General features: G+C 42.7%; 5 protein-coding genes across 6 annotated transcripts; 1 reads left to right on the top strand and 4 right to left on the bottom strand.

Moving 5' to 3' along the window:
* Window positions 1-6,281: 6,281 nt before the first annotated feature.
* Window positions 6,282-8,442, bottom strand: BDBG_05365 (FluG domain-containing protein; the record flags this gene model as incomplete). The annotated part of the gene is made up of 5 exons (XM_031722111.1): window positions 6,282-6,803; window positions 6,905-7,128; window positions 7,313-7,617; window positions 7,724-7,999; window positions 8,405-8,442. 5 exons carry the CDS (start codon window positions 8,440-8,442, stop codon window positions 6,282-6,284), a joined length of 1,365 nt encoding a protein of 454 aa, XP_031578925.1.
* Window positions 8,443-8,556: 114 nt separating this feature from the next.
* On the top strand, window positions 8,557-12,436 carry BDBG_05364 (DNA repair protein). The gene is made up of 8 exons (XM_002623810.2): window positions 8,557-8,985; window positions 9,041-9,058; window positions 9,138-9,271; window positions 9,341-9,439; window positions 9,510-9,663; window positions 9,805-10,073; window positions 10,133-10,735; window positions 10,836-12,436. Exons 1-8 carry the CDS (start codon window positions 8,958-8,960, stop codon window positions 11,841-11,843), a joined length of 2,313 nt encoding a protein of 770 aa, XP_002623856.2. The 5' UTR covers window positions 8,557-8,957; the 3' UTR covers window positions 11,844-12,436.
* Window positions 11,957-16,437, bottom strand: BDBG_05363 (urease). Its single transcript, XM_031722110.1, has 8 exons — window positions 15,910-16,437; window positions 15,600-15,686; window positions 15,455-15,481; window positions 15,002-15,379; window positions 13,248-14,924; window positions 13,102-13,161; window positions 12,835-13,014; window positions 11,957-12,661 (listed from the first exon to the last, which is right to left on the bottom strand). Exons 1-8 carry the CDS (start codon window positions 15,928-15,930, stop codon window positions 12,581-12,583), a joined length of 2,511 nt encoding a protein of 836 aa, XP_031578924.1. The 5' UTR covers window positions 15,931-16,437; the 3' UTR covers window positions 11,957-12,580.
* A 322-nt stretch (window positions 16,438-16,759) lies between these two features.
* On the bottom strand, window positions 16,760-19,638 carry BDBG_05362. 2 transcript variants are annotated; one of them, XM_002623808.2, is made up of 5 exons: window positions 19,236-19,638; window positions 18,854-19,176; window positions 18,461-18,762; window positions 18,120-18,282; window positions 16,760-18,019 (listed from the first exon to the last, which is right to left on the bottom strand). In XM_002623808.2, the coding sequence occupies exons 1-5, from the start codon at window positions 19,481-19,483 to the stop codon at window positions 17,820-17,822; spliced, it is 1,236 nt and encodes a 411-aa protein (XP_002623854.1). In that variant the 5' UTR covers window positions 19,484-19,638; the 3' UTR covers window positions 16,760-17,819. The 2 variants fall into 2 exon arrangements, with proteins under 2 accessions (XP_002623854.1, XP_031578923.1); XM_031722109.1 differs by having other exon boundaries at window positions 16,876-18,019; window positions 18,120-18,301; window positions 19,236-19,622.
* A 1,059-nt stretch (window positions 19,639-20,697) lies between these two features.
* On the bottom strand, window positions 20,698-22,421 carry BDBG_05361 (HMG box protein; the record flags this gene model as incomplete). The annotated part of the gene is made up of 3 exons (XM_031722108.1): window positions 20,698-21,201; window positions 21,326-21,739; window positions 22,338-22,421. The coding sequence occupies 3 exons, from the start codon at window positions 22,419-22,421 to the stop codon at window positions 20,698-20,700; spliced, it is 1,002 nt and encodes a 333-aa protein (XP_031578922.1).
* Between the last annotated feature and the right edge of the window lie 788 nt (window positions 22,422-23,209).

Raw genomic sequence — 23,209 nt, 5'->3', positions numbered from 1 at the left:
AGAAGAAGATTATACTAATCATCTTATAAGTAATTACAGAACTTATAAAGATAATTCTTCATACTCTGAATTATCTGTTCTGATATATCATCAGTCTCAGAGTGATAAACAGTTGATAGACAGTGTATAATCTTGAGAACTTGACAGATTCTTATTCAGAGAGTACTTATGAATTAACAGCTCTGATCTGATACTATAGATCTCAGCAATTCATATATCTGATAGAATGAGCTCTATAGAAAAGCTTCAGTGACTTGTTCAGTATTCATCTTATTACAAGATTTCAATATTATATCTTTGCTCAGTTAATTCACAATAATCAGAATATTTCTACAACTCTTACTCTCAGATAGATTAATAGTAAAGTTAATTACTACATCTTACTAAATTCTATTAGAGATATTAAGTGATTTCAATAGATCTTTTCTATAGTTCTTTTATAAGATAATAGAAGAACAGTGATTGCAGTTTCAAATGAAGTGTCTGATACTGTTTAATATCTCAGATTAGTAGAACTCTCAGAAGATTATTCTATACAGTTATTCACAGCCTGAATAACTGATTATACATGAATTATACATCTCTTACATTATTCAAGTGTGTAAGAGTTTGAAGTGAAAGACTCAGTATTATTTGTGAAATTATAGAGTGTTATTATCATTGATTGAACATTCTGAGATATTAATTCTTATATATAGTTCTGGGAAAAATTGAGATGCTTCTTGATATACTACTTTAATAAGAGTCTGAAGAAGTTCATCTGTCTAAGCTGCTGCATATCACAGTTTATTCAGTGTAGAAGAAGTGAAGATATTAATAATAGTTCTAACTGAAGAAGCATGTATAGTATTATAAACTGTTTCATCTTGATTAACTAGTATCTTCAGATTCAAGAGCTGATGCTCTCAGTTCATTCAGTGAGTATCTGTTACATCAGATAATATATCTTACTCTTATTATAAGAGAGCATCTGTCATCAAGTTCTGACTGTCAGAATGATAGTGTATTGTAAAATGAAAGTGACTTAAGAACTCAGATCATCATATCTGTTATTCAGTGAGTTTATAAGTAGTTATAAAGTATTTGAGATTCTTATAATCTGTGATTATCTTAAATTTGAAGATATTTTAAAGTTCAGAGTTTTATTCTTCTAAATAGTATACAATTGTGAGAAGTTTGTTATTATAGATCTCATAATTACATTCAGCAGAACTCAGTTTCTTAGACATGAAGACATATAATTGTAGAACATCTTTATTATTATATTATAATATCACTTCTTCTGTCATATAGCTAGAGAAATCAGCCTCAATAACTATCTTATGATCAGAATTGAATATTATTAATAGAGAGATATTAATAAACATCTTCTTTATCTGTGTAAATGCAGCTTTGATGTCTGCTGATTATTAAAATACTGAATTCTTCTTAGTAAGATCTGTAAGTGATTTCATGATATCTGAGAAGTTTTGTATAAATCACTGATAGAAGTTAGTAAATTCAATGAAGCTTTATACATCTTTCACAGTATATAAAGCTTCTCATTTAAGAATAGCAGAGATCTTCTCAGAATTTATTCAAATTCTCTTATCAGCTTCTATGATGAAATCTAAGTATTTAGTACTCTTAACTTTGAAATTGCACTTATCAATATTAATTAATAGTCCTGCTTCTTGTAGTTATTATAATACTCTTTATACATATTCTTGATATTCTTTTCTGAATTTATTAGTAAAGATGAGAATATTATTTAGATAAGTAGATACAAACTTATCAAGAAAATCTTGAAGTGCTCAGTTGATATACTTCTGAAATATACTAAGAGTGTTAGTCAGTTCAAAGAGTGTGACTATTTATTCAAAGAGATTATAATATGTTTAATACTGTAAGTCATTCATCTTCTTCAGTGATACAAATCTTATAAAACACAGTGATGATATCTAGCTTTATAAATTATTGAGCTTATCTGATCTGTGCTAGAGTTTCATTGATAAGAGATAAGAGATATTAATCTTTCTTTGTCAATCTGTTCAGATCTTGATAGTTCACACAGAATCAGAGTTCTTTATCTGACTTCTTTGCAAAGAGAATAGAAGCTACAGTAGAAGAGTTATTAATATGTATGAATTTCTTATCTAATAGATCATTGAGTGTCTTTCAGAGAAGAAGAAGTTCATCTTGAGATATATTATAAAGAGAGTCTTATGATGATTCAGAGTTTTTACTATTCTTCTTTTTCAACTTGATACTGTGATTCACTTCTGAACCTTGTAAGAGAGATAGATTTGTAGTATTATTATCTTATCAGAAGACATCTAGATATTCATAATATTATTGAGAAAGTTTCATACAAGAATCTATTATTATAATATAGAATAACTTTTCTAGAGTCTTTTTAATATCAGTCAGACTGATGAAATAGATTGATATATAATTCTGCTATCAATAATTCTTTCAGTGACTTCTTTTTCTGAGTATTTTATAGGTGTTAACAGAGATCTGTGTCAGATTCATAGTCTTGTGAATATTATTCTTATGAACTCTATCATTGTTAGAGAATATTAAGCTTCTGTTTTAAGTATTCAATAAGATGCCTTGTTTAGATAGTCAGATAAGTTCTAACATAAGATTGTAATCAAGATTATTAACTTCATATATATAGACATCTTCATATTGATGTTCTTTCACATCTATAATCAGCTTCACTATATAATGAGTATAAATGTCTTTTGAATCATCAAATTCTGTGAGAAGTCAGAATCTTGATAAGAGAATATACTGAAGATTATAATGTCTTATAACTGAAGATTTTATCATTGTATAGTAGTATAGACTGCTGTCTATTATGACTTTCATATTATACATGTTATCAATTACAGTAGATACAAGAATTGCATTCATTATTATTTTCTCTTCAAATCATTGTCATTCAATCTCTTCAAGCTTCTGTTTACAAATTTGAATAGAAGCTAATCTTTTCTCTGTTTCATTGAGACATTCTTATAATTATCTTCTGAATCTTCTTTCACTGCAATGTAGTTGACACAGACAGACACTAATTCATTCTTTAAATAAGAAGACACTGATCTTTCTCTTGATTGAGAAGATGCTGATCTTTCTCTTGAGTATGAAGATACATAGATTAATCAGCAGTTAAAAGTAATGTATTCTAATCAGTTACAGTTGATGTATACTTCATATTGATGTCAATCAGCAACTTCTTCAGAAGTGATCTCAGGGATTTGAAAGCCTGTTTGAACAGTGAAGATTCTTGCTTATATATAGATATTCAAGTCTACTCAATTCAGAGCATCTGCATCATTGTTATTTCTTAGTATAGATGAATAAGTTACTGAGATATAATGTCTTCTATCACTGTTCTGTATACTCTTGAACTTGATAAGATAATCATTCATTGTCTGAAGCTGTGTGCAGAAGTCTTCATAAGTCTGATCTTTATCTACACTTATAAGAATCTGTAAGAGTTCAAAAGTTAATATCTTCTTAAGCATGCTAATCTTTATTTGATTCTCTCAAGATTGATTATTTACTTCTAGAATCTTAGTGTTGAAGTCAGAAATAAATGTTGTAAGAGAAGTGTTTCTCTGTTAAGTACTCTATAATTAATCTAATACTTTCTGTTGTATAACAGTGTCTTGAAACAAAATATCAAGATATTTCATGATATTATCAGGCATTTGTAACACTGATTCACATGCTTTTATTTATGAATGAAACTTCTGTTTCATACAATCTTTCAATTATTCATCAATATATTAATCTTGACTAATTAATGAACTGATGACATCTTCATCTACACTCAGTTTCACAAGCATTTTCATTCTTCATAATGAGTAGAGAGTGAGATTGAAAGTATTGAAATATATAAGAGTATCTAAGTGTTCTTTCAGCACTTTTATATTTAATTCTATAGATATTGAAATTATGTGAGTTAATTATTAAATCTCTTTGTATTGATGTTATTGAGTTGCATGTATATCAGCTATTTATTATTATTATAGTTTCAATATTACTCAGAGTCACTGTGACACTGTGTCTATACTTATGTTCAGAGATTCTCTTATATTATTATTAGATATGATTATATCATTTATTAAATGTGTGATATCTGTGAAATCTGAAGAAGTGTAATTGTATAAATATCTTATATATCTGAGTGTCAGAACTCTCAGATCTTTCACTGACATTCTCTTTATAAAATCTTATTACAGGGCTAAAATGACTGATGAGCAAGCTTCTATCTGAGAACTCAGTGTCTGTTTAACTGTTTAACTGTTTCTCTATTTCTTATGTATTGTTATGCATTTGAATATCTCTTGATAAATAATTGTTTCTGATGAGAAGATAATGCATGAATAATCATTTTCTAATAAGAAGATGATGAATATTTTTCTAGTGTAAGAGATCTACACTGAATAGATCAGTATAATATTGATAGATCTTATATAACAAAGAGAAAAATGTTAAAGAAGAAAAAGAAAGAGAAAGTGTAGAAATCAGTGATCAGAATGGATATCTATACATGTATGTGGTGATGTACACAGTGGAGCTCTGGGGCGGAAGAATCTATACACGTTCATGGCGGCTGAGGATCGGCGATTGAGAATGGCCAAGAATCAGGGTGTACATGTTCAATAGTGGAACGGAAGAATCTATGAAGTGTAACAGAATAGTCTATATAATTGATCGGGCGCAGCCCGCCACAATTATACTTATTAACTATATTAAAGCTTCTAAGTAGTGCTGAGTAGCTTTTCACTCTTTTTATACGAATTTAATTTACTTTATAATATCATTTATATATAAGATATAATAAGAATAGAATATATAAAGAGAAAACTTTACTTTTATACAGAGTCAGTAAATTTTCTTCTATAAAATAACAAAATACTACTTTGATGATTTCTTAGTTATTTCTAAAAGAGAGAATGAAATAGTATCATTTTCTCTATTTATATAAGAATTCTTGAACTGTGTAAACTAGTATGTATAAAGTTTTTTCTTTAAAATATATAGATTATTTTATATAGACTGTTTTTAAGTTTTCTATACAAATATATTATAATAATATTCATTTACTGTAGAATTCAATTATATTTTACAGTATTTTTAATACAGTGTTCATTGAGTGTTATCAAAAATTATTACTTTTTCATATCAATAAATATCAAGAATGAGATTAGATGAGATTAAATGATATCACTTTCTTATTTTTTTCAATTTATAATCACATTTTAGGTTTTAACTTGTGGTTACTTTCTATAGTTCTCTACACAAACATCAGCTCATCAACAGGAGCACAGCCCCTTCAACTACGGCTTTTGGTCGGCCTATATAGACAAGTTTTCCTTGCAGCGATGCATCATTTTTACCCTCTCATCACTGGATTTACACCCCTAAAGATGCATAAAGTACCGCCAAATACACTCAACATGTCAATGCAGGACTCCGGGCAGTTATAAAGTCAGTTTGTTCAGCTAGCAATATCTTAGTTTTTCCATCCATTAGCTTTCCATAGGACTTCCAGAATGGCACCGGTTCCCGGAACCAGCCCCGTGCCGAGCGTGACGGACCCTGCGCAAAGTACCTATCCTTCACTGACTACAGATATTGAGGGAAAATGGTCACTAGATGTGGAATGGCAGACGGCACGTCATTCCTCTTGAACAGAGAATATCTTTATCTTGATAATATCTGTATGCCGGCCAGTGATCCAGCGCGAAGGAATCTGACATCCTTCACTGTCAAGTGAGACATCTTTCTTGCATTCTTTCCGCCCTTTTCTGAAGAAGGGCTGAGTGGGTAGCACCCAATAGATGGAAACACTTCAAGCCTGCCAGAGGAGGCAGGTGTGCCGCTGGGTGAACCACCTGGTACCATAAATTCAGAAAAAAACAGAAACAGAAAAATTAGACAGCATTAGCAAGAGAAAATATCTCTTCGGCAACCGGGTCCCATGCACGAGTTGCTACATGTTAAGATGTTGTGTTGCCGAGGTCAAAAATTTCCCACAATCACGATAAGGCTTTAGAAAAGTCTATCCGCCTCAGAAGAACAGTCTGAAGATGGTCTTTCGGCGCATAGATATTGCAATAGCGGAACTGCCGTGCTTGGGGGTGGAATCTATCACTGTTCAAACAATCTGGACACTCTAGGCCAGTTGGGCTACAACACGGGAACTTTTCTGGGGATAGAATGTCTTTAGCCTGGGCTTCCGGTTTAAGTGTTGAGGCCAGTGCTGGGCTTTGGAGTGTTTGTAACTACTCTAATAACTGGAGTGCATTGTTGTAGTCAAGTGTGGCGCCACCCCATTGGCAACTGAGTCCCATGCGCAGTTGTGAAATGGCAGAGGATTGTTCCGCGGAGGTCAGAAGTTTCCCACAATCAAGATATGAACACCGTATTGCCTTGGAAAAGTCCATATGCTGCAGATGGGTCTTCTCTTTATGGCGTCTCAGCACATACTTGTTGCAGTAGCTGAATTGCTGTACTTGCGGATGGAAACTGTCATGGTTTAGACATAGTGGGCATTCCAGACCACTCGGGCTCCACTTATCATTGGACAAAATGTCTTCAGCGAGGGCTTTTGGTCTTGAGGCAAGGTGCCTAGGAATGGTCAGGCGGCTTAAAGTTAGGCGAAGGTCTAGGGACTTTATACGATCTTCCATAAGCTCTTCATCGGGAACAGTGTTCACATCACGATTCTGGAACTCAATTGCGACCAAGGCTTTCCGTTTAGGCAGAATGAGGAGGTGCCAAGGTTGTATGGACAACCCTCCCCGCTGTAGTTCATCTCAATGATGATATCGCCGATATTGTCAAAGTGATCTTGGTAGGCTTTGTCCCCTGTCTCTTTCAGCAGTAGCCTGCGTGTGGTTCAGACTTTGTTGCATCGCTGTCGATAGTCCTGGAGTATGGTCATGTCCTTTATTTTACTTAGTGTACCATATTCTGTAATCAATGCGTCCCGAAACTCTATGCAGTCTCTCTCAAGTGCCATCAGGTTTGGGCCTCCTTCAACACTCCGCCTCTGAGCGGGTGTCAGGCCGCGTGGTGCTGATGGATCACGAGTGATGCTTGAGTTGGTGGAGAGCCTGATCATAGCATCTGGTGGGGGTTCCCAGGAAAACAGATTGCGTGTCGGTGTCCACTAGTTCATTAATGTAGGCTAAGAAGATATTGCCTCTAGAGTGCCCCATAATCTGCATCCGTCTTTCGGGTGTCAAGTCTGCTGATAAACATTAGTCATCTGTCTGCAGTCTAAACATATGTATGGTTGATGTAGACTAACCTGCTATAGCGGCTGCATTACTTTTCCGATATTTGTAAGGACTTCCATTGTCCGCCGCGCCCCAAGCTCTATCGAGCCTGCGTTCATCTTCACAGAACTGTGTATAGGTAAGAGGTTCTGTGGGGTGGGTGATCCAGTTCCCCTCTTTATCTCGAGTTGTAGATTGGAATATCGGTATACGCTCCATTTCTTTCTTGAAATGGATTGGCACACTCTTCCTGTGAGCAGGAACATCAGATATCTTGGGCTTCTTGGATCCTGTTGCTGCTGAAGGCGTCATCTTCAAAGGCAAACTGGAAGACGTCCTGGATTACACCCAATCCGAGGTTGTCGTTGCGTTCAAGTAGGAGAATCTCGGCCTAGCGACGACTTGTTTAGGTAAAGGTTTCATGGACAGGAGATGGTATGTACGCTCTTCCCTTGTTCCTTTTACCCTTATTGAGTCGGTGCCGCACTCTCATAAGGAGAACCTTGCAGTTAGGGCGCTCGGGGTCAATAACAATGAACAGCTCAGTGTCCCCCCAGCAGAGTGCATCTTTCTTCTTCTTGCAGCACCCGGAAGCCCAAAGCAGAGTTCCTGGCCGTGCGCTCGTGGAGGTCATCATCTTGCGCACAGTCTCATGTTGTGTCCTTTGCCATTCAGTTGGAAAGTACACATCTGAGATGGCGAGATCAAAGTACAGCTTGCTAAGAAGGTCGTCCGCATTGACTGGAGGCTAAAATCTTTTGGTCTCACTAAGGCCGTACTCTTCCTTAAGTTGTCCACATATTAACTGGAAAAATTGTTAGCAATGATCAACAGAATAAGTAAGGGTTTAAACACATGCATTCTTTGTTTATTGCTTCAGGGTCTAGGGGAACTCATGACCCAACATATAACAATAGTGCAGTCTGAAGAATCGAGCTTTGACAAGGAAGCCATCCAAAGATACAACATTGTGACTCTCGAGGTACCACCGTAGAAAATGCCTGCGAACGCTCAACTCCACATTTTTAAGCGAGTGATGAGGGTCGGCCGGTTCCAATACTTGGACAAACCTGTCAGGCTAAAGCAGCCTTCAAGGTGAGACTATGCTGATCAGGGGGATGTACCGATGGAAACTCTTTGCCACAGTCGCTATGGCACACATTGTTGACTCCTCGAAGACTGGCTTTGGTGGCTCTCTTGACCTATTGATCATATCCATCCAGTGATGGAGCTGGAGGCTTGCGCTTGGTGGGAATACCCATGGTAAAAGACAATCCGGAGAGCTTAAGACAAATAAGTGAGCACCAAAAGAGATGAGTAAGAAAGAAAGCGACTCGTGCCGCACCAGAAGTGCAGCACGAACTTATAACTATACCCTAATCATCGTAGATTGGTCGCAAGCTATTTCTGGAGGAGACGATGAGCCTCGAAGTGAGCTCGCGAACAGTGATGTGATGGCATGATGATCTAAAAGCAGCACTGGCAAAAAAAAAAAAAAGGCCACTAAAACGTGCCGTGGCATTTTAAGTGACATCCCCCAGATACTCCGTACACTCAATTGATCAAGCTCTTTGAGAAAACATATGTTCAGGAAAATGTAAAACTCTTGGGTGCGAGATGGGAATGCGTCAATGTTACTTGAAGTAAGAAGTACTGCAGCCCAAGTGCTTGCTGACCATGTCCACCTTCGATGGCATTGTTGAAGGTTAGGAAGCCCCTGCCTGTCGTCAGTTTGATATTTGCTAAAAAGAACATCACAGAATTCCCTCAAATTCGAAGTAAAGAGTTCCATCTTGATGTCTTTCGGATTGATTGGATAATCAATATATATTGACTTTCGGATGCTTGATTGAGTAGTTGATTACTTTCGAAAAAACCCTGATCGGCCAGCTCCACTGGCATGCTTTCTCAGCCATGTTCACAGCGACCATCTTCAGGGCCTCGAGTCACTGAGAGCACCGTTCATATACTGCTCAGCTGCTACGCGAGAGGTAGAGTAACCCACGTCTTCCCGTACTGGCTGAACACCTATCACTAACTCTAGTCCGGTCCGCTCCTAGATCCTTCTCCGCCTTGAGAAGTACCCCCATCGCATAAATTTTAGCAAGGGGATCTTGGAGTCAAGGAAGAAGCACTACAAACACCTATCTAAACTATTGGTATGCATGGCCTCTCCATGCGTGACCTTGGATACACAAGGGGCTTGCGATTAACACAAGTGTCGTCTAGCGTCCCATTCCGCTGCAAGTTCCAACGGAGATCGAGCTGAGCCCGAGAAATAATGTTCGAGTCACTCTCTTCGATGCTAACCATTGTCCTGGGGCTGTTATGTTCCTCATAGAGGGGAATAGGAAAGCCATCCTGTATACCGGCGATATTCGAGGTAAGTCTTCCGTATAGCTGACACTTTTATGTCACCTGGGTTTGCATATTTTATTACAATCGAACATAACCGAGATTACGCCTCCTATTTTTGTTTGTTTTTCGTTACCGCGGGTAATAATTATTTTATTTTATCTCATAGCGGAATCTTGGTGGGTGGATAACCTTATCAGGCACCCTGTCCTCATTCCATATACCCTTGGAAGCAAGCGGCTTGATAAGATCTATCTCGATACCACCTTCGCTACGAAATCCAACGTGTATCAATCCTTTCCCTCAAAAGCAGAAGGAATCAGAGAACTTTTAGAGAAGATACAGACCTATCCAGATAGCACTCTATTCTATCTACGCGTGTGGACCTTTGGCTATGAAGATGTCTGGCTAGCGTTGTCAGCCGCGCTTAACACCCGGGTAAAAAACACGATTTCATTTACGTTGACTTAAGAGTTGAAGCTAACGAATGGAGCTAGATCCATGTTGACGAATATCAGATGGGCGTGTACCGATCTCTAACGACACGGGTTACGAATGGCTTTGGTGTTGATGAAGCACCATTCCTTTGCGGATTCCAGCTCGGCAATACACAAATTCCTGGCTGCTTGACTGTCGATCATGGAGCTAGAATCCATAGTTGCGAACCTGGTATGGTCTGCTCATCCATTTCCAAAGGCCCTTCCGTATATATTACTCCCATTGTATCACGTATGGATGACGGCTCCGAGATTCCTGAACTGGGCGCTGGTGGCGGACAAGGCGACCTTTACCAAAGCCATGAACTGGAGCTACAAGATGATTTTGCATTTCAGCAGCTTTTAAACGTATGCTCTGAACGTATTCAGGACGAGGAAATCCGAGCGTCGATAATAGCTGCTTTGTCAGAAGCACGTAATTCGAACTCGAAATCGTTGTCACTTGATGCCTATGGTATAAAGGAAGATGATGAGATCTCAGTCCAGCAACTCGTGAGTATTCTAAGTCGAGGACCACCAGCAGAGAACCTATCGAATCCCTCCGCCGCCAATTTACCGAAATTTGGACAGGGACAACCTGGACGTAACCTTCCAAACACAATAGTAAGAAACGAACCCGACCCCATTTTATTGTCCTTTGACTTCATCAATCCAATTCAATTTTATTTATTTTTCTGGGTATCTTAAAGTAACATATGAACAGCGTTTTCCCTATTCCCGTCACTCCTCCTACGCCGAACTCTGCAATTTCGTCAAAGCCTTCAAACCACAGGATATCTTCCCTTGCACGGTAGACCCTGCGACCTGGAATGAAGACGTGTCCATGTGCACGTTATTTGGCCACCTATGTTCTGGCGCCAATTTTGCCCACGACGAGCTCATGAGAAGGACTATCAAGCAGGCGGAACACCGACCGCAGAAGCGGAGACGGATAAGAAGCGATTCCTCATCCTCGATAAATTCAACACAGCAGTCGGATTCGGATATACTGCTCATTCAAGAGACCGAACTGCCTCCAGTTATCCCAATAGCTGCAATCCACGAAAGTAAACACGATTCCAATTCGGACCGTTTGCCAGAATTGCAGATTCAAGAAGCTGATCTTTGTCCCGCAGCTGCGCGACGCGTCTGCCAGCAGACATCACAAAACATAAACCTAGAATCGCGCAACGATATGACCTCGCAAATGTCATCCGTGAACTCCCAACTGATCGCAATAAAACATGCTCTGAAAGAAAAACACCTAAACCATGAACTGGAATTCCACCTACCATCGTCACTTTCAGACTTTGGAACTGAGATTGATGATTCTTCACAGCGAACCTCAAATGCCCAAGCTCAAGCCCAAGCCCAATCCCAGTCTCAAAACCTCAGCACATCCCTTTCCCTCCACTTTTCTCAGCAACACACGACCCAGGGTGGTAATAACAGTCAAACATCCACCGGCGCCAATAACAATAACCGTAACTACAACGACGACGACGACGACGACAGCCAAGCTGATAGCCCCGAAACCCACCTCTCACTCTTCCAATCCGCCTTTGATCTCGAACAAACCACCACAGCAGACTCCAGCACGACAAGTGAAAGAAGGAAACGTCGCATCGCCGCGTACCGCGCGGCTCGGGTAGGCACGTACGAGGCATGGTCTAGCATCCACTCGCTTGTCAGCGCGGGCAATAATCATACCGAGGAGGAAGTGGAGCTGTGAGTGCCTCGCAGAGTGGGGGAGAGGTTGGACAGCATACGTTTATGTATGAGTTTTGCCAGTTGTTATTTTCTCCTTTGTTTTAAAGAAGAGGGGGTGTTAAGTGGGAGGTGTGGAGCGGCGTGATTTTAATTTTTATTTCGTGGAATTACGGTGGCAGGATTTATTTGGGTGATCTTCATTCATATCTTCAGTCTATCTGTGTGATGGGAAAGTGGTATATTCGCTGGTCTGTGTCGGAGAATGATAAACGCCTTGCTATTATTCTCTCTCTTTCGCTTCGTTTCCTCCGTTGACTGTTGACTACCTGGCGACACCTCTCCACTACTCTGAATAATAGCGTACCCAAGGAACAGGCCACCTCTCCTCTAAGGTGTCTGGAGTAGATATCATGCATTCCTCAATAGTAAATTTTCTTCAAACGGAAAAGGAGCACTCTCGGTTTCAAAGATTAGCTATGCTGGAAGTACTCTAGAATCTAGAAAGACACAATACCTTCATATCATTTCTTATTTCCCAACTTTTTAATTTCAGCTAATCATACATCAAGTAGATAAAAAAATATGTGCTAGCAAGCCTTAAGCACAGAGGTATAGAACGTACTTTTACCTTCCCATGTGCGCGCTCCAACCACCCGCACAAATTCCAATGGATATATCTAGGGGATGATGCGGGGGGGATTTATGAGCAAAACATTTTTATATATATATTAAAAAAAGGAAAAAGAAAGATAGAGGCACCTAAAAAACAAAATATTCCTGCGTTAATGGTAGCCGTGCAGACGGCTCGGCCTCACAAATCATCCCATCCGCTTCGACAACCTATTTGCAAGAAGAGCAGAAAAGGAAGGTTTTATGTTAGCAGAAGTCCTCCTCGTCCTTACAGTGATAATAGTTCTGTTGCAGACAGCGCGCCCTACATTGGCAGGACAACCCCTAGCGTGGAGGCGAATGTAGAAGGGGTAAGGGAATTAAAAAAGAAAAAAGAAACTTACATAGCTCTCTGGATCAACTCTCATTTTCGGCATCACATCGTTGAATTTCATATCCTTCTTGCTTATATTTCGACAGTTCCGTACTGCTTCTACGCGCTTCTTGATCCCGTACGAATCAATTATGCCTAGGTTTTGTGATGCTTGGGAGACGAACATTATGGAGGTTCTAGGGACACGGCTCTGTGGGTAGATTTATTAGTGATCGAGCTAAAGCAGGGGGAAAAAATAGGGCGTTTTAGGGAATAGAGAACTCGAGACTAGACTCACCGCATACATCCTGCTCATCACCATGGGTTCAATCGTTGATATCGATCCGTTCGAGTCACCCTGTTTAAAGCCCCCTATTAGCTCTCACATCGATCACCAAGAGGCACTTCGGTTTTCCCAAGAATGTATTTCTCGCGTTAACATACCACCATCGCCATAGCAATCATACCAGACTTTATCACCATACTGGGTTTCGTCCCGAAATTCGCAAACTTCCACATAACAAGATCCGCAACTTTTCCCACCTCAACACTGCCAATGAGGTGGGACATTCCCTGCGCGATTGCCGGGTTAATTGTGTACTTGCTGATATATCTCTTTACTCTAAAATTATCCGCGCCTGTTCCTTCGTCTTCTTTTAAGGTACCACGCTGCAGTTTGTTCTTGTGTGCCGTGTTCCACGTTCGAAGGACCACCTCGCCGCAGCGACCCATAGCCTGGGAATCCGAGGACATCATGCTGATGGCGCCTAGGTCATGCAGCACGTCTTCCGCAGCAATTGTCTCGGCGCGAATACGGCTCTCGGCGAATGCGACGTCCTCGCGAATGTTTTTGGAAAGATGATGGCACACCATGACCATGTCGAGGTGCTCGTCGAGAGTATTTAAAGTGAATGGGCGCGTGGGGTTGGTGCTGCTTGGTAGGACGTTGGGGTGCTTGACGACTGAGATGATATCCGGCGCATGACCACCTCCTGCTCCCTCGGTATGGTAGGTGTGGATAACGCGATCCTTGAATGCTTGGATTGATTGTTCAACGAAGCCAGATTCGTTAAGTGTGTCGGTGTGGATGAGGCATTGCACGTCATACTCATCGCAAACTGAAAGGCACGTATCGATTGCTGCGGGAGTGCAGCCCCAATCTTCATGAAGTTTCAGACCTGCTGCTCCAGCACGAATCTGCTCTCTCAGACTTTGGGGCTGACTATCATTCCCTTTACCAGTGATCCCAAAATTCATTGGGAAGTCGTCGCAGGCCTGGATCATATTCTTCATATGATTTGGCCCTGGCGTACATGTCGTTGCATTTGTTCCAGTACTGGGGCCTGTGCCTCCGCCCAACATCGTGGTGATACCTGAGGCCAGAGCCTCATCCACCTGGTCAGGGGTGATAAAATGAATATGAGTATCCACGCCACCAGCGGTAACTATTTTCCTTTCTCCAGAAATTACATCGGTACCGGCTCCAACAATCATCTTCGGATGGACACCATCCATAATGTCCGGGTTCCCAGCTTTTCCGATACCCACAATATTCCCCTCCTTGATGCCAATATCGGCAACATAGATCCCGCTCCAATCGATAATCAGTGCGTTCGTAATAACGGTGTCCAACGCCTCATCCGAGCATCTTCCGGAAGCTTGGCCCATGCCTTCTCTCAATGTCTTGCCTCCTCCAAATGTACACTCATCCCCAAACGAAGTTAGGTCCCTCTCGACTTTTACCCATAGGTCGGTTGAGCCTAATCTGATAAGATCACCGGTGGTGGCACCGAACATGCGCAGGTACGATTCTCTATCCATGGAATGCGCGTTTATATGTGCCATATCGCCCGCTGGCTCAGGGGTATGTGCGAATCCCGCTTTTTGAAGCCGTTCAATAATTTCGTCTGCCTTGGTGATGTCTACTTTACCATTGGCCAGGAAACTACCACCCCGAATTTCCTTGTTTCCCCCAATCTCAACGAGAGTAACCGTTTTCGTGTCTCCCGGCTCGAACCGGATCGCTGTCCCTGCGGGGATATCAAGGCGGTAGCCATATGATTTGAGCCGATCAAAATCCAGATAAGGGTTGACCTCGATGAAATGGTAATGAGAGCCAACCTAAGGAATCTGTCTGTCAGCAAGTCTCGAAAATTTGCGCCGGTATGGGGAAACGGGATGGACAGAATATAACGAACTTGAATGGGTCTATCCCCCTTACTAGTTACTTTAAGAGACAGTCTTTTACGCCCCTCATTTAGTACAATTCTGGATTCCTTCACTGGAATAACTGCCCCTGGCATTTTCAGGGGGTGATAATCTTCTGGGTGGGGGTCTGGGAAGATATCCTTTGAAGGTACTGGCAAGAAACTGCCGTACAAGGCCTTTTCCAAATCACCGTCTTCGGTGCTAATGGGTTCGTGGATGGTTACGAGATACGTGCCAGTGGGGAAAGTACCCTCAACAAAGATCTCATGAAGGGTGGAGGTCACAGATGGAAGAACATGACGGCGTCCCAGCATCATCTTGCCAATGGCCATTAGATCGGCCACTGTGTGGTTCCCATCACGGATAAGCTGTAAGATGTCAGCTTTTAGGATCGTATGAAGGCATATTTATCATCATATCATCATATTAAATAAGACCCATACCTCTTGTATGTTAGATGCGATCAATGCCTAGAATTCTCTCCCAAGTTAGCATTGTTTGCAACTAACCATGTAATCAGTGACGAAAGCAAACAATATTTTAATAGGGGGCGTTTAATGCAGTATGAGAAAATTGAATACTACGGACCGTTGCCTCCGCATGATTCAGCCTAACTCCACGAGCCAGACGCCGCTGAGCAAGAAAGCCAACCTGGGAGATGGTGAGCTTGTCGAGCTGTTGTCAGGTAGAAAATGTCAGTCAGTATATACTTCGACTTCGATGAATGCAAGCAAAAAATGAAAAATAGATCAAGTCCATTGAGAAAATGATGTGTATCTCTAAACACAAGCCGCGAAGGTCTTTTGTTTAAAATTGCAAGAAACAACGATATTGAATTAAGTAAATTCCATCAAGAACATGAACAGAACCGGGAGACAGGAATAGCATCAAGAGTTACCTCTCTGGGAATTAGCTGCATCTCGCCAGCAAAGCTTGGAATCAATCAATCAATCAATGTCAATCAAGTGATTATTTAATCAAGCCCTGCCCCCTTGGCTTGCCGATTGTTCTCTCTACTTCTGTGTGCTCTAGAAGATCTTCACAGATTACTCTAGTTGCCGTCGCCGGCCGTCTAGCAACACGCACGCTATCCCTGTAGGTGAATTAGTTATAGAAAACGAACCAGCCACAGAGAGCAAGCTAGATATCAGCAATTGAGAAACCCTGCACTGGGTGGTGGGGTAGATAGCAGAATCACTGTATGTGTGTGGTGTGCTGATATCAGTTTACTATTGTAGTCATCAGTAGAAACGTGTCCCGAAATGCGAATGAAAAAGCAGGGCAGAAAGAAGCGGTAACTTAAGTTAACTATATAGTTAAACTCTCTTTGTCACTCTTGTCCTATAAGAGTAACTAACATAACCTTTTGACCCAATCACGCGCCCCGCACCGCGCACCCCCCACTCCATTCCAAGGTTCCCCATTGAGCCTTTTCATGTCTTTTTTCGTATCTTATCCAGAATGCCGAAATCTCGGCTCCACTTCCACAGAGCCGGGCCGAAGAAAAACGCAGAGTAACACAGACAACTTAACTACCTGCTCAACGCATTTTCATTACTTCATTAAATTTAAATTATTGGGGTAAAGCAATCTGATGTCATTGAGATTTTCAAACTTGTTCAATTATTTCTTTTTACTTCAGAGAGGGGATAATGGAATATCTATCTCTAACTATTAGTCGCCCTCCCACCTGCCAGCACTACTAAGAGATTACTGCATGTATTCATGTCTTGTCTTCAGGAGTGGCACTTTCTTCTCTCAATCTACATCAAGAGGTTGAGGTGGTGTTCTTGATTGCATAACTATTTTCGCTAACACTAGTTTTCCCGGATCAATCATTATTTGAAGATGATTCAGGCCTGCAGTCAATTGCGTGAGAAGAGCAGCATTGTCATACAAACTGAGATAGGAGTAGAGCTGCAATTACATATAACTAAATTCTTAGGAAAATGTGTTAAGAATTTCTGCATGAGTGGTAATATGTAAGTTAAACACAGCTGTAGTATGAGAGCCGCGCAGGTACCGGTGGCAGGCTACTTCAAGCATCCCAATGGTCAAGAGAAGTCAAACTAAAGGCAGTAAACCTCTCAGTCCAAAATGCCAGCGTCCGCTAAATCTAGTCATAACCTAGTTAACTCAGAGACAGATGTGGCTTCACCACCTGTCAACAGCACTAAACTCCTAACCCTGGCTCCTATGAATATCAATAATGAAAGGATGGTAATAAGTCTCCTCGTGAGTAGGTATTCAGGCTTGAAAGTAATTTCCTATCTTCGCCTTGGAAGGACATGACGTGGCAATCTGAAGAGACATTCTGTACTGTAGGTGGCGGAGTACCGTTACCCCCTACATTCTACATGTCAATCCCTCCCCCCCCGGGGCAGCTCATTATTCCACAATAATTCCCGACTTTGCTATGGACAATCCTTTAGATCGGATCAATCATCCATGGGAAAAATAGTCCTAACTCGGCAGTAAACAAGTAAACCAACCAAAACACCCTTATGCATATACCATGCGCCTTCTCCTGGCCTGTGGAAAGTGTATTGGATTCTCCCCACCCAAACGGCTGTGAAGAAGACATCCCTTCCATACCTCACGCCCGTTTAAACCCCCATGGGGGTAAACAATCTTAGCAAAAGCTGATTGCGAGATTATCCTAATTGTCGACCAGCTTGGGCGCCCACCGGATATCAGAGTAATTCGATACAGCCGTTGTTCTCCGTAGTGCTTGACCGCATCAATTCAGATGTAACCTCAGCCCAGCCTTCTTAGCAAATAAAATCCATCCATCACAAAATACACTGCTTAAGAGGGTATCTGGTTATTCAGCCACGGATCCTCAAGAAGCTCCTTGGCTGTCTTCCTATCCTCCGGCCGCCACTGAAGCATCCCCCTCATAAACGCCAGGAACATCTCCTTATTCCTTCCTTCGAGAAACTCCTCCGACGCTTCTAAGCTTGCGTGCTGCGGTATCGGTATCACTATACCGTCTTGCTTCCACTGTCCTGTAAGTAAAAGTTTCTTTTGTATTAGCACACTATTTTCATTTTTGCTAGAGGGTATTTTAGTTTAGGCTAGAAGGGAGGAAGAAAGAGAACATAGTACCATCCTCTGTAAAAAATTCGCTGCTCCTATTCCCTCGATTGAGCAGGTCTAAAGGAGGCGGGCCCAGGAGGCTAATTACCTCCGCGAGATGCGTACGTGTTGAATACGTGCCGTCAGAATCTTTACCACGGAAAACGTGCTTGCCCTCAAACAAATGCCAGGCCTATTTTTCCCCCCCATCACTAGTTAGTGATAAAAAAGCGTGAAGTAAGTGGAAGGAGAATCATTTGGGGGAAACCCCCTCTCCACTACTCAAAAAAAAAAAAAAAAAAAAAAAAAAAAAAAAAGCAAAATAGATAAATAAAACTAAAACAAAAAATAAAGAAAGAAAAACGAATTACCATGAGGCCAACATTCCAAATATCAATCGGGTAGCTCCAGTCAGCTTTCAACATCACTTCTGGCGATTTGAAAAAATTAGGCTGCGCATCATGATTTCTCCTCTCATCGCCTTGCACCGCAGAACCAAAGTCACTCAGAACTGCGCGACCAAATGTCTTTGGCAATTCCAAACGCCGAGAAGCATACACTGGTACACCTCTGACAAATTTCCGAGGCGAAGGGTTCTCCATTTCAGAGTTCATAAAGCTTTCAAGAATCGACTTGTCCTCGATTTCCTGAAGTATGTTATCGGCCTTGATGTCTAGGTAAATCAAAAAAGCTTTCACGATTAGGAACAATTCCTTTCTTTCTTTCCTTTTTTTGGTAAGGAAACTGGAAGAAGTTCTTCTAACCCGTATGAACAAGCTTGCATTCAGTATGCAGATAGTCAAGCGCAAGAAACACCTGTATTAGACCAAACCTGAGTAGATTTTCAGTAAATCGGTGGCTTGGGTGGCGATACAGGAGATCTCTAAAACTCTCCCACATCGGCTTCTGGACAAGACAATGATGGTCCCCTCCGGGACGAGGGATGGTGAAGATATCCAGAGCTGTCCTCACATGGGGATAGCCAGGATGTGATGGATTCCCTTGGCTTAGATACTTATAGACCTGAAACTCTTCCTGACTAGCTTCGTTGCGTGTATACACTTTCAGTGTCACATACTGGTGTCCTCTGCGTGAATCAGCCCGACGTCCAAGTCTTGAAATACCGATAAACCATGGCTGACTTACGCGAGATCACGAGCGAGCCATACTGTGGAAGTCATGCCAAATCCCAGCTTGCCAATGACCTGGTATTTCGAACTAAACACGTCACCAATATTGACAGGATAATACCGCCCTTTCTTGAAATCTTCAAATCTTTCCTCATCGAGTATTCTAGATGCATTGATAGTTTCAAACCCGGTGGCCGGAAAGCGTATATGGGGCGAGGGAGCTCTTCGAAAGGTACTTTTCGCCCATTCCAGGAGAGAAGCCATTTTGAGGGCACGGAGAAATACTGTGGCCAAGGAAGAATGAAGTGAGTGAAGGCGGTTGGTCACTGTTCGCAAGGTTGTAAGGGAGCGGATGGGTGGTCACTCTCCTTGTCTGGAACTTTAGCCGCCTAGCTCCCAGGCGAACCCTATTAAGCGCGCTACTCGCCACTCATCTTTCATAAGGGCGCGGACCCGCCAGCCGGTTGGTTTCAAGATAGAATCAGGCTTCGACATGTTTTATTGGAGGCCCCTTCGGGAGTGATGCCAAAAATGCCATGTATGGCCCACAATAGTGGGAAAGGCTAGGGCACTAAAACTTACAGGAACCGTGGTTTACCGATCTTTGCTGGCTCCTGAGTCCTGAGCGATGAAACGTCGGCACCCAGACATATCCAGACGATCTGCCATATTTTTATGAAGATGGGAGTGGCACCACGAAGAAGGATGATACAAAGTGTTGACTATTGTAAATTTCATTGATACTGGGGTGTTGCTGGTGATGTTGTTTTGTCTAGTTGAACTATTTGTTACATTATATTTTTGTTGCGCTTTCAAAAGAATTTTTAGAAAGAGCGTCAACACGGCGGTGATCCGCAGCTTCAACACCCCGTTCTAACCTGGAATCGCCTTGCGCCCTGGTGTCAAGCTGCGCCCCCTAGCCATTAACATCCATACCTCGTAGGCATCTGTCACTCCGCAAGACCAACTGTCAAGACTAGAACTATAAGACGATTCGGGCAATCAACCTTCCAAAGCACCTTTTGTCTTAAAGCTGGTTGGCTCACCCAAACTAAAACAAACCCCACCAGCAACGCCGACATACCCCACCCCCAGCAAGTCAGCTCAAAGTTGTATGTATACTGGTAGGTACACATACTCCGTGCAGCAAAATCAATAACCATCAACACCGATTACAGATGTAAATAAAAAGAGAGAAAAAAGAACATAAGAAGAAAACGACATCTCAATTTCAAAAACTCACATCAAAAAAACTCACAATAACGAAATTTCCTACACTACATAAAAGTGACAAGCAAAGAAACAATAAAACATAAGACAAATGAAACAAAGGGAACAAAAAGAAGAACAAACACCCACAACTATGAACATCACAACAATTTGAAAACAAAACAAAACAAAACTCGAAAAATAGTAAGCCCGCGACAGCCCGATCAGCCAACCAAACCAAAATCAACCTAATTCATTCATTCAATCAATCAATCCCCCGCCTCACTCTTGCGCTTCTTCTTCCCCCCCTTCCCCTTCGGCGTCTCAGTCGCTGCGGCCGCCACAGCACCACGCTTCAGTTTCCCACTTCCAGTAAGCGCAGCAGCAGCCTCCTCCCTCTCCTTCTCCCTCTTTGCAGCAGCACCCCTCATCTTCTTCTCCGGCGACGCCTTCTTCGTGCTCGCGCTCAGAGGAGTCGCAGGTTTCACATCAGCAGCCGCAGCACCGCCAGTAGTCCTCCGCCGCTTCGTCCGTGGAGGCGTAGGTTCCCGCACAGGTTCTGGGGACGATTCTTCTTCTTCTTCCTCCTCCTCCTCCTCTTCTTCAGATTCCTGTTCAGATCCTTCAGATGAAGCCTCTTCCTCGCCGGCCGCGGCGTGGTGGACTCCCTGTTGCAATTGCATGGCGGCAGCCACATTAGCGTTGACCGCAGCGCCTGTCGCATACCCATCTTCAGGAATAGGCAGGCCGGCTTTATATGCGCGCATTTTCTCCTGGTACACTGCTAGATTTTCCGCGGATAGTTTTTTTCCAGATCTAGGGGAGGGCATGGTTATTAGTAAAATTGGACAAATTGTAGTAGTAGTATAGTAGTAAAGAAGGGAGGGTTATAAATACCTGCTTCTCATGATCAGGCATCTCAGCCCAGCGCTTCGTCCCTTCATCAGCAACCCCCCTCGGTCTCGCGTTCTCACCTAGCTCCTCTGCAATCGTTGCACGGTTATGTTGCATATAGAGGAAATAAGGGGTCAAAGCACGCTTAGGCGCATTGGGATCATGCGGGGCGCGCTTGCGCTTCTTCTTGCCTCCAGTGGTATCTACACCACCGGGACCGCGGGCAACACCCGCAATGCCACCGCCTGGACTAAGAACACGGGCGCCGCTGAGTAAGCCATTCTCCAGCAGACTAGAGGTGATGCCACCCAGGTCGAGAGTAGACGGGCCACGGTTCAGCACTGTGTTGGCATGGTTGATGTACGCGCGCGATAGATCTGACACGGCTGATTGGAGTGTTGCGAGGGAGACGATGACCTGGATGTATGTTAGAGCTGTATTATTTATTGGGTCTGTGGCAGCGGCGATGAGCTCGTCGCAGGCGACGGAGATGGGGCGAATGGTGCGCGCGATAGAGTCCAGGAAGGCCTTTGTGGTGGTGGAGAGGGGAGGAGATTGGGAGCCGGAGTAGGAGTGAGGGTGAGGGTGAGGGGGGGTGGCGGGGGTGGTGCCACGTGAAGAAGACATTGAGGGGAGGGTTGGTGAGTGGTGGATCTTTTTTGGTGTTGGCAGTTTTGGGTAGGTACAGCGTGGGTGGCGAGAGTGAAAGCAATGGGGGATTAATGGGGGGATAGGGATGGGGATGGGTGAGAGGAAACGCGTGGCGCTAGTAGTGAGATCACTAAGAAACGGTAGAGGGGTATACAAAACATAACGGGAGGTTGAGGGAGAGGGGGGGAGAGGGATTTGTTATGATTATAGGTAAAGGGAGGGTGATGCGCGGAGGGTTTGGTGTTTGTTTTGATTTGGCGGATTTGGGTACAGGCGCAGGGACGCGCTCTTTTCGTTGGGCTGGGGATAGTGGGAGGAGGAACAAAAAAAGCATCAGCATCACCAGAAGGACGGGTTAACTTACACTGTCGCGTGTCCTGGTGAAATCATCAATGTTGACAGTCACAATAGCAGTGCTATCTTTGGCCTTGTCATCTTTCCGCGACATCTTGGATGTGTGGGTGGAATAGGCTGTGAATACTAGGGAATGGACAAAGGGGGTTGGGCAAGGGCATGTAGGTAAGCAGAAATGGTTAAGAGTGATCTTGGTGGCAAGATATGGTATATAATGGAGCCAAGAAGAAGAGGAGAAGTGTTTGAATAACTACTTGCTCTAAGCTGTATTTTTGCCCCGTTCGGGATGCAGCTAGTAGAAAGAGAATGGAAGGAGGGCAAGAAGGAGTGACAGTGTTCAGTAAAAAAAGAAGAGAAAAAAGAGAAAAGAGAGGTGCCTGAAGGGGGAATGCTGGCACCTAAATAAGAATAAATCCCTCAGCGCCCGGGGGGACTCTCGCCTGGGAAAACGCTAGGCGCTTCGAGACAGGCACACACACACCGCAATAATAATTACTGCGTAAATTGTTGTTAATATTATTATTATTATTAGTATTATTGGAACTGGAAAAACGCACAACAGCCCTTAACAGGCTAGGCGGATTTTTTAACTAACCCACCGCGTCAAACCCAGCGCTGCTTTTAGGCGGGGCGTGGGACGATCTCCCGTAGGCTGATAGCCCTGGGTAGGCCGCAGCGCCTCTGGTGGCCCAGCGGTGGGCTGCTGTTGGCTACCACTTGGCCCGCGGCGGAGGGATGCCGCTCCTCACCGCAGCGCAGCGTGCTTCTGCAGGCTCTTCAACCGTGGACCGTGGACCAGGAGTCACTTCCTTAAGTTGTTCCCCCCCCGGGCACCTCAGGCTTCCCCCCCCCCCACACCCGGCACAACTTGCCCATATCCAT

Source organism: Blastomyces gilchristii, assembly GCF_000003855.2.
Source record: "Blastomyces gilchristii SLH14081 genomic scaffold supercont1.11, whole genome shotgun sequence".
In the NCBI taxonomy this organism is placed as follows: domain Eukaryota; kingdom Fungi; phylum Ascomycota; class Eurotiomycetes; order Onygenales; family Ajellomycetaceae; genus Blastomyces; species Blastomyces gilchristii.
The sequence above is the reverse complement of the archived record's forward strand: the minus strand, read 5'-3'. Positions and strand labels throughout refer to the sequence as shown.

Bases quoted from the DNA above. Each gene is read 5' to 3' on its own strand.
- BDBG_05364 (XM_002623810.2), top strand. From the start codon at position 8,958: ATGTCCACCTTCGATGGCATTGTTGAAG. The intron at 10,074-10,132 runs GTAAAAAACACG...GAATGGAGCTAG, and splicing joins CAGCCGCGCTTAACACCCGG to ATCCATGTTGACGAATATCA. The intron at 10,736-10,835 runs GTAAGAAACGAA...ACATATGAACAG, and splicing joins GTAACCTTCCAAACACAATA to CGTTTTCCCTATTCCCGTCA.
- BDBG_05362 (XM_002623808.2), bottom strand. From the start codon at position 19,483: ATGGCTTCTCTCCTGGAATGGGCGAAAAGTACCTTTCGAAGAGCTCCC. The intron at 18,763-18,853 runs GTTAGAAGAACT...TGATTTACCTAG, and splicing joins ATGCAAGCTTGTTCATACGG to ACATCAAGGCCGATAACATA. The intron at 18,283-18,460 runs GTAATTCGTTTT...GGGGAAAAATAG, and splicing joins TTTGGAATGTTGGCCTCATG to GCCTGGCATTTGTTTGAGGG.
- BDBG_05363 (XM_031722110.1), bottom strand. From the start codon at position 15,930: ATGCAGCTAATTCCCAGAGAG. The intron at 15,482-15,599 runs GTCCGTAGTATT...AGAGAATTCTAG, and splicing joins TGAATCATGCGGAGGCAACG to GCATTGATCGCATCTAACAT. The intron at 15,380-15,454 runs GTATGGGTCTTA...GACATCTTACAG, and splicing joins TCGCATCTAACATACAAGAG to CTTATCCGTGATGGGAACCA.